This window comes from Chiloscyllium plagiosum, chromosome 6, assembly GCF_004010195.1.
Source record: "Chiloscyllium plagiosum isolate BGI_BamShark_2017 chromosome 6, ASM401019v2, whole genome shotgun sequence".
NCBI lineage: Eukaryota > Metazoa > Chordata > Chondrichthyes > Orectolobiformes > Hemiscylliidae > Chiloscyllium > Chiloscyllium plagiosum.
Window position 1 is genome coordinate 97879431 of NC_057715.1, and position 10191 is coordinate 97889621.

Here is a 10191-nt window from a genome sequence, read left to right on the forward strand (position 1 = left end):
ACTATTTCTATTTGTTTCTCCCTCTTGCATGAGATTTTTTTTGTTGCTCGACAGATGGGGCTACATTTTAACATCTTACTTGAAAAAATAGCACATCAGACAGTGCAAGTACTCCTTCAGTGAAGGTGGAGTGACAGCCTCAACTTTGGTGCTCAGGTTATGAAGCAGAGCTTGAAATCAGAACATTGTAACTCAGACCTGAGTGCCACCAATTGAGCCTAGGCTGATATAGGTTGTTCTGTACTTACCATTCCAACCTGTTGGTCGACAAAGTGAACCATTAGGTTCCTTACTGATTTTCTGGCTGAGATCATCGAACTTGCCAAAGAATCTGTGGTTTAGTACCAAACTATGTAGTGCAGATACCCACTGAACTGTTCCATATGTTTTACTAGAACTTTAAAAATGATTTGGTCTGAAAATTCACTTAGAAAACCAGGGTGGGAGTGGAGATAGCTGTGAGGGTTTCAGAAGGGAGAAAGTGGCATGGGGTAAATGGATAAGGAAGCTGCTAGTAGGAGTGTGGAATTGAGCCTGCATGTGAGGGAACAGAGAGAGAAGAAAGCTGCAGGTATGGGACAGCAAGAGGTTGCAAAAGGTGTATGGTTGAAAATGGGGTTGCAAAAAAGTGTGGGGAGAGATAATGGTTGCACACTAGGGAGAATCAGGCTGTAAAGGAGTTTTGAATTTGTAAACAAAGGACTATTCAATTAACAGATGCAAGAAAACATCAAATCAGTAAGGTAACAAATTCCTTTGAAATTAATATACCATTTCTAAGACCACATAAAGGATGTTGATTGATTTATTGTTGTCACATGTACTGAGATACAGTGAAGAGTATTATTTTGCGAGCTATACAGGCAGATCGTACCATACAAAGTGCATCAGGGTAGCAGAACAGAGTGCAGAATAGTTTTATAATTGCAGAGAAGTTGTAGAGAGAGAGAGATCAACATTAACATTTGAAAGGTCCATTCAAAAGTCTGATAACAGTAGGGAAGAAGCTGTTCTTGAATCTATTCATACATGTATTCAAACTTTTATATCTTCTGCCAATGGAAGAGGGTAGAAGAGCATAACCAGAGTGGGAGGGGTCTTTGATTATATTGGGTGCTTTCCCGAGGCAGCAGCAAGTATACAATGAGTCAGAGGGTGGAATGCTGATTTACATGATGGACTCTGCTGTGTTCATGAATCTCTGTAGTTTCTTGTGATCTTGGGAAGATCATTGCCATACCAAGCTGTGTTGCATTAGCTGCAACCTCATCATTTTGTGGAAATTGTGTTTAAGGTGATGGATTTTTGTGTGTAGAAATTTATCTGGTTTTTAAATAAATCTTTGTTCCTATCTTACTCCTGCTGTCTTGTAATTTAATTACTGCAAAATCTAGGAAATCAGTGGCAACCTTGTGATTTGTGGCTTTTGTAAGTTTAGTAGAATACTGCTAATTATTGAGGATATTGGCGAATTCTTCCAGTTTTACTTTTGTGAAATTCCAAACACACATATGTCAACACAAATATAGAAGGTATTGTTGCTACACAATGTTATCACCTAATGGATGAGTTTATGAGAATGGAAAATTGAACACCAAAAATCAGGGAAATCTCAAGAGGGGCTCTCAACAAAACAAAAATGTTTAGTCCTTGACTTCTATAAAGTCTTTAACATAGGAAATATCGCAAAACACTTCTGTGGCATAACTGAACAACAGACAGATCTATTTAGTAAAACAAATGTAGGGAATAAGTTGCCAGGGTAGACAAGAGTATAAATGAGTTTCAATGGTAATTCCCAAACAAAGTTATAAAGTAATCAATGATTAATTCATGGTCGAAGATATGCTGTCCAAGTGAAATGAGACTGTGCAGTGTTCAGTCAGAAATGTATGATTACACTGTTTTATTTAAAAATAAATGTACTTCAAGTGAATCTAGCTAGCAATACCGTTTTTATCCCAACAGCCAAATTCAACTATAATGGTAAATGAATTCAACAAACAGGATTAATATTCATGATACTGCACATTATACATCGAGATTTATATAAGAAACAAGGAGTAGACTGTTCACTTCTATAAACTCCAAAGATTGGGTGCCCATAGCAATTTATTTTCTGTATTATCAATACTGAGTAAAATGCAGAATAATTGGGTCAGATGAAACAGAAGGAAGAGAATTAAGAAGGAATCCACCATTGACTGCTATTTTTATTACTTGATGAACAAACATATCCAGATTTTGAATTTGCCGATGAGATGGTGAAGCGTAGAGACTTTTCCAATTCTCCATTACATAATGTCTTTCCATGCCAGTTCCGCTACTTTCAACCCATTCTAATGGAATGAATTTCAAATTTTCCAGATCGCTGGCTACAGATAAATTGTCACCTTTGAAGATATAGTAGAATTTGGAATTGAGAAGCTTCAATAAGGCACCCGATGTAGAAAATATTTGAACGTTAACAAGTTTTACAGTATAGGAGCCAACATTATGTAACCATGAGTCATAAAAGATGTTAAGCATTACATTATTTTTTGTTTTAGTAACAGGGGTTTTGATTGCCTGCAAAGCCTGCAGCAGAGGTTGGATCTGGAAAAAATCAGCTTCTCTGTTCAGAAGATCCAGCTCTTGGAAATCATCTGGAAGGTCCAAGTGCGATGTTCGGAGGAAGTTAAGGATGTGTCGAAACATTTTGCCATCTCTATCTATGAAGTAGTTTCCTTGCTGATCCTTGCTGGTCGGTAAATCCCCGATAAACATTGAGCCAAGCATCGATTCTGGATAGCGAGTTAAAGTCATTAGGGACGTGGTGTACAACATTCCCCCTACATTCAGTGTTATTGGTTCAGACATGGTGAAATCCTTAACTTAATCCCTGCAAGTAAAATAAAGAGTATAATATGGAATCCTGTAAAGAAGAACATCTTTCAAAAAATCATCTATTCCATCTGACAGCAATAGTGCTGGATTATGTAAAGAAACAAAGAAATAGGGTCAGGAGTAGGCCATTCAGTCCCTTAAAAAAAAGATAATGTTATTTATTGATTGAGAAACCAGCAAAGACTCCCTGTTATGTTGTAGCATAATTACCTACAAAGTGGTGAGCTTCAGCACTTAACACTCGTTACAAAAGCAGGATGCCCTTCTGTTTTCCTTTTAAGTATCATTTGGTGCCTAATTCAGAACAATTTTGTGCTGTGGATCCTTCTTGCTCGCAAGTGGTGAGAGAATTACTCAGTTTCATGTAGCTTTCACTTATCATCAACCAGAGCTGTACTCATCATTTAGTGTTAAGCAAACTCTAGGGCGTTCCTGATCTGTATTTCTCACTGACACATGCAGATAAACTCAATGATCTACTGAGAGAGTTTAAATTGTTTTTTAAAAAAAGCTTGATCCTATAAAGTAACCATTTCGTCAGATAGCTGTGCTTCTCATCATAAAGCTAAACTAGGATAATCCATAAGGGATGGCCAAGCACACCTTGTTAAATTTCAAGTGGTAAACACCAGACAAGAGTGAGAAAGTGAAATATTGTTGCATTACTGAAGAAAATAAAGTTAACTTTTTAAAATTACACATCCCAAGTTACTTTGGTTGTCAAAAGAAACTAAAATGGACACTGTGCTTTCATCTCATTAAAATCCTTTGAAAAGTCCATGTCAAAGGTATTAACTATACCTTCAAACCATGTACTTAGATCAACAAAAGACGTAGTTGAATACTCCATGAAAGTTCCTGAATAACCTGCGTGTAATGTCTGCTCTTACCTTTATGGCATTAACAAAAGCAAACATAGTTACACCCTAGAATACAAAAACATTAGGATATTTTAGATCTCCAAAATATTTAAATTATTTTCTCTTATTTCTAAAGTTTATCCCCTGTCCCAGCTATCTCATTGCAGCAACTCACCTAGTTAATTAAATTTAATTCCAAGTCTGATACAAACGGGAGTAGAAACTGAATACAAGAAATGTGTGCTGCAGGTGTTCCTTATCTCCAATCTAAAGGTCTGCTTACAAAGCATTCTGGGAAATGTGGTTTTGCTACTACCTGTCCCAGAATGCATTTCAGATAATTTCATTTGAAAATAAACCTGCTGTACATGAGTTGTTGTCATGTCTTTCTTACCCTCAGGATACAGGCATCGCTGAAAAGCCAGCAATGTACTGCCCTTGAAAAAGTTGTGAAGCCTCTTTTTGAACCACTGCAGTTGTGGTGAAGATATTTTAGGAAGGGGGTTCCAGGATCTCAACCTAGTGACAATGCTGGAACATAAATATATTTCCAAGTCAAGGTGGTGTGTCATTGGTGAGGGAACTCGAAGGTATTGATGTGTCCATGCACCATCTACCCTTTCTGTTCTAGGTGGTAAAGATCATGAGTTTGGAAGGTTTTGCCAAAGAAGCCTTGGTGAGTTGTTTTAGTGTTATCTTGCAGATAGCACACACTGTTCGCACTGTGCACTGGTGATGGAGGTTGCTCAGGATAAGGTGATAGTTGGGGGTACCAATCACGGTTGCGGGGTGGGGTCGTGTTACTTGTAGCAGAATATACAAGTTTTATTATGTTATGTGTTATCATTGTTGTCGTTGTGTTATGCATCTTTGAACCACATTTTTCTTCAAACAATGATATTGACTCCCTTAGCCACACCAATATTCCTCATCAGCATCCTACTAGCACTCATTGTCTTTTCATCTACAAAATGCTTTTGTAGACAATGGAAATGTAAGTCCAAGTAATAGTGCAGCTGGTTTCAGATCTAATTTGAAAGTACTTATTCACTACCAGGGCCCAAAATAATCCAAAGCTAATATTACAAGTGTTACAGGTTTTATTAGAAAAACAAAATGACAGAAATAAATAGTAATTGGATTAGCATAACTCCAATGCTTTCTTAGTTAATTACTCTACTCAGGCACAATACCCAGTTATTCCCCTACCATTATAGCTTTTTTAAAAATCTATTCATGGGAACTTGATGTCATTGGATAGGCCAGCATTTATTGCCCATCCCTTATTGCCCTAGAACTCAATGGCATGCTAAGTCTTTTTGAAGCACAGTTAAACCACATTGCTCTGGGTCTGGAATCAGACGTGGGCCAGACTAGGCATGGATGGCAGACTTCCTTCCCTAAAGCACATTAGTGAATGAGATGAGTATCAGACTAAATCCTGTGATGCCAAGCCTGACATATGAATAGAGTCTGGATCAATTAGAACTACATATATTGGATTTCAGAAAAATGAGCGGGAATCTCATAGCAACCTATAAAATTCCAAAAGGTCTAGACATGGTAAACGCAGGAAGGGTGTTCCCGATAACAGGGGAGTCCAGAACCAGCAGTCACAGTCTATGGATATGGGACAGGCCATTTAGGGCTGAAATGAGGAGAAATTTCTTCAGCCAGATAGCAGCAAACCTGTTGAAGTCTCAGGTACAGCAAATTGTTGAGGCCAAAAGAAAAAAAAATTAACAATTTGTGTGAAGAGATCAACAGGAATGGCCAGAAAGTGGGAACAAAGTACAGAGTTAGGTGATCAGCCCTGAAGGGCCAAATGGCCTACTTTTTTTTATTTACAAACAATCGATATATGCTTGTCATTAGTCTAGCTTTTAATTCCAGATTGTTATTGAACTCAAATTTCACCATCTGTCATGGTGGGATTTGTAGTCATGTCTTCAGAACATTAGTCTGGGTCTCTGGATTAATAATCCAGTTAGTCTACTAGCACACTTCCCCATTAAATCTGTTCATGGTATATAGATGTCACTGGCATTTATTAGCCATCCCTAAGTCTTCTCTAGAAAGTGGCAGTGAGCTCCATTCTTGAACCACAACAATCTACCTTCCAACTATTAAGGATTTCAGCTCCAACAAAAATAAATTACATTTTGCAGACTGTATTGTTAGTATTTTATTCACAAATGTGGAACTATAAATTGATGAATATCAATTTATATATCTGTATATTCCGATCAATAGATTTTTTGACAAGTCCATCACCACAGACCATTTTATTTCAATATTTCTTAAATAAAATAATTTCATATTGCCTGAACCTTTTTTGTGCATTCTTTACTATCTTAGCACCATAGATTACAAGAAAAAACGTGTTTTTGTAAATGTCATCTTTGATAAAAGTTGCATAAATCAGAAACAGATATTTTTGCTTGACAGAGTTACCACCTGGTAGGTTTAGAATGCTAAATTCAAGTTTGCATGTGGGGAGCTGATATTAAAAAAAGAGCAAAAATTACATAATTGCCATAACTTGTTCACATAGTGCATTCCATTTGGTAGACAGCTCATTGTCTTGGGAACAAACCCTTAAATAAGCACTCGCCAAAATCAATGTTTCAGTTGGGCAAAACTTGTTGCCAATGAGGTCTGAAGCTAATTGGTTACACATCATGGATGGTAGCCAATCAGAAAACAATTTAATATTGCAGCTTTCAATTCTGCCATGAGTAATGCTCATGTTCAATTCAACTTCTGCCCCAGGTAAATTATGGTCCACAGAGAAATAATGGCTGATACTGAACTTTGGCGTTCTTCCATAGATCCAATCCCAGCTTTTAAGCTCCTGGGTAAATTTGGCAATCCCTGGTAGCAACAAATTGTCTTTAGGGTCCACAAGCACAATTTTGCTTTGACAGCTATGCCGCCTTGCGTACTCCATTGCAATGGCATCCATCAATAGATCACAAGTAAGAGTGGGATCCTCATCACACAGATTTTTCACAGTGGCAGGTATACTGGGGGTGGCGTTGGTTTTTAGACCTTGGTGTGGAGAATGGAGAACAGAGGACAAAAGATGCCTGTTAGAGTTGCACAGCAAGGTGCAATGGTGGTAAGCAGATGTCCTTCCAATCTTCGAGGCAGTGCCCGAGATTTTGAAGACTCCGTTGAGCAGCAGGTCGTACCTGTCCGTGGCTAACACATTCAGCTGGGGTCGAATCCTCTTCAGAGCAGAGATAACCAATTCCAAGTTGCCGCGCCTATCGTACTTCTTCTTGGAGGTGAAGAAGGTCAGGTTGATGTTTCCCAGGTCGTGATAGACGGTTCCTCCCCCGCTCCTCCTCCGGCTCAGTTGAATGCCTTGGTCTCTCATGAGTTTGAGATTACATTCCTGCCAGGGGTTCTGGTGGCGACCGATGACCACTGTGGGGCAATTCCTCCAGAGCAGCAGCACATGCCTTTCCCGGGACTGCACGTACTCGTGTAACCAGTCCTCCAGCGCCAGGTTCTCGTAAATATCTGTGGACGTGGATTTCAGAAGCAGAGCGCTGTCGCCCCGGGACTCAGCCAAAGCGGCCAGGGTGGTGTAGCAAGCAGGAGAGAGAGTTCTCCATGCTGCCCGGAATCCAACATTCAGCAAGGGCATCCCGCCGCTGCAAAATATAAACTAACAATAAAACTAAATGCAACATGCAAATACAATGTATCGCTGCCCCCGGAAACCGAATGTCAAAAATTGACTCACCCGATGCCCCCTTTTAAACTTAACTCTGTTGCTGACCTTAAAACGCCCTCCCTCGGCCCAAAATGCTCAGGCTGTGTCGGTCACTGCACTGCGAGAGGAAATTGCTGATGATCACTGCTCTTACTGTCACACATAGCGCCATCTACAACACGGAGGTGCCTGTAGGTTTAACACAGGGCTCGCACACTCCCTTTGGATTCTGAGAAGGAAACTTTTAGCATGTTCCCTAACTCGAAAGGAATGGAAAGGCCGGCGGAAAAAAAGAGGATGAAGAGAAATTAACAGCGAGCACTGTTCCCTAAATGTTCCCCACAGTCACTTGCTATACTCGGCCCACCTCATTCCCAAGAAATTAATAAGATTTATCAGTGCTAATTTTTCCCCATAAGCCCTTTTGTTTTGCTTACCTTGTTTATTTTTACACATGCCTTCTTGGTTCACAACATTATTTACTACCATCATAAGCATACTTTTTTTTCCTTTAACTTACTTTCTATTTTCTTTGTCATCAGAGAGCTCTGGATTGTTTATCCTATCTTTTCCTTTTGAGGGAATATACCCTAATTGTGCCTGATCCATCAGCTACTGTTTCTCCCAACAACCTTCACTGTTCCCCAACTCTTCTGCTCTTACATTGATAACTGCATTGGTGCAACATCTTGCACCCAAGCCAAACTGGAGCAGTTAGCGACTTTGCCAACAATTTCCAACAATTTCCACCCCGTCCTTAAATTCACCTGGTCTATCTTAGACACCTCCCTCCTCTTCCTTGACGTCTCTGCTTCCATCTCCAGCCACAGTTTATGGACTGACGTTTACTACAAACCCATAGACTTCCATAACTACCTGGACTACACCTTCTCCCACCCCATTCCTGCAAAAACTCCATCCTGTTTACCCAATTCCTCCATCTCCATTGCATCTGCTCTGATGAGGAGATGTTGCACTCCCAAGATTCCCAGACATCCACCTATTTTAAACAATGTGCTTCCCCCACCCCCCACCCACCACTGTCATCCAGACAGCCTTCCATCACACCTCCTCTCATTCCCAGCTCCACTGCTCTAAACTTCACTGTGAGAGGTAATTTCGGTTTAAACTTTAAGATGTGCCTGGACCACAGACTGATCTATAATAAAAGACAAAACCTTTGTTTCTTTTCTAACAACCATTTTATATACTCAAAAGTAGAGTAGTTAAATTGTGCAGAATGCTGACAATTTGTGAGCTATAGTAAAAGCAAGCAGGCTCTTGATTAATGAAGCCATTCACACAGCTGTGAAGGATGAGTCCCTGACTGATAAGACTCCAGGATGGGGGAACAACTTGAGACATCTGTTTCAAATCAAAGCTTTTGACTGATAAGACTACAGGGTGAGAAAAACAACAAACTTTGGAGACTCTGGAGCCTTTTGTTGCAGACTTTGTGATAAAAATAATGATGTTTTTAAGAATGTGAACCTCATGGCTTGTTGGAGCCAAGGAGAGGAGGGACTTGTCCTATAAATAATGGAGACTTTGTAAGCCTCAGCGCGCCTTTTCTTTAAGGGTGCCCGACTCTGCAGACTTGACTTGTTAATAAAACTTTGTTTTCCTGAATTTGTCTAGAGCGATTATTGAGAAGCGATTTTCGTTTCTAACATTCACCCTGACCAAACATAATAAAGACAGGGTCCTCCTTGTCCTCACTTTCCACTCCAAACGTTTGCACATCCAACATATCATCCTCAAAGATTTCTGCCAACTTCAACTGGACCCCACCACCAAGAACATCTTCCCCTCCCTACCTCTCTCTGCCTTCCACAACTACTACTCCCTTCACTATTCCTTGGTTTGTGCCACCCTCCCCACCAACCCCTGATTAGGTGCATGGCAGGTGTCTTTTCCCGAGGGTGTGGGATTTCAGGACTAGGGAGCATAGTTTTAAGGTGAGAGGAGAAAGATTTTAAAAAGATATGAGGGGCAATTCTTTTACACAAATAATGGTTGGTGTGTGGAATGAACTTTAGAGTTAGTGATGGATGAGAGTATCATGACAACGTTTAAATGACATTTAGATAAGTACATGAGTAAAAAATGTTTGGAGAGTTATGAGCCATGTGCAAGCAGGTGGAACTAGTTTAGTTTGGGATTATGGTTGACATGGACTGGTTGAACCACATGATGTTTCCATGCTGTATAACTCTATGACTCTATAACTACTTTTGTTTCTTGGAATTGCTTTGAAGATTTGTTCCTCTATATTTTCTCTCTAATGGGTGATCTATAGATTACACCGAGCAATGTAATTGCACTGATTTTTAGCTATCATTCCCCAGCTCTAGCCATATCTGAATGCTTAGCTTATACCGCATTTTGCTTTGCAATCTTATTTATATTGGTCAGCAACTATTAAGCATTGAAGTTTTTATCAGAAATTCTGCAACAGCATATTTCTATGCTAATAACAATGAGAATTAGCCTCAATAAATGCTAATAAACTGAATTGAACAGTTTCCTCCGGTACAATTAAACATTTGAATGTCATTTTCCTTCAGAGAATAAAATAAGCATTTTATAATTTAATATAAAATTTGAAGGTTTTTTTAGATGCTTTAAAAAAATTTATGTTCAACTGAATTTGTGTAACATGCACCAAAATCATCTGAGTCCAATGTTTTTACATTCAGATATTAGAACTATGTCAACTCT

General features: G+C 39.3%; 2 protein-coding genes across 3 annotated transcripts; both read right to left on the reverse strand.

Annotated features, from left to right (window-relative positions):
* Positions 1–1992: 1992 nt before the first annotated feature.
* Positions 1993–2859, reverse strand: LOC122550863 (BTB/POZ domain-containing protein KCTD21-like). Its single transcript, XM_043692216.1, has one exon. It carries the CDS (start codon positions 2857–2859, stop codon positions 2128–2130), a length of 732 nt encoding a protein of 243 aa, XP_043548151.1. The 3' UTR covers positions 1993–2127.
* A 2822-nt stretch (positions 2860–5681) lies between these two features.
* lipt1 (lipoyltransferase 1) lies at positions 5682–7616 on the reverse strand. 2 transcript variants are annotated; one of them, XM_043692215.1, is made up of 2 exons: positions 7537–7616; positions 5682–7408 (listed from the first exon to the last, which is right to left on the reverse strand). In XM_043692215.1, exon 2 carries the CDS (start codon positions 7399–7401, stop codon positions 6271–6273), a length of 1131 nt encoding a protein of 376 aa, XP_043548150.1. In that variant the 5' UTR covers positions 7402–7408; positions 7537–7616; the 3' UTR covers positions 5682–6270. The 2 variants fall into 2 exon arrangements, with proteins under 2 accessions (XP_043548150.1, XP_043548149.1); XM_043692214.1 differs by having other exon boundaries at positions 7501–7592.
* Positions 7617–10191: the final 2575 nt, after the last annotated feature.

What these genes read in the sequence shown, in the direction of transcription:
- LOC122550863 (XM_043692216.1), bottom strand. Translation starts at nt 2,859, where the DNA reads ATGTCTGAACCAATAACACTGAATGTAGGGGGAATGTTGTACACCACG.
- lipt1 (XM_043692215.1), bottom strand. Translation starts at nt 7,401, where the DNA reads ATGCCCTTGCTGAATGTTGGATTCCGGGCAGCATGGAGAACTCTCTCT.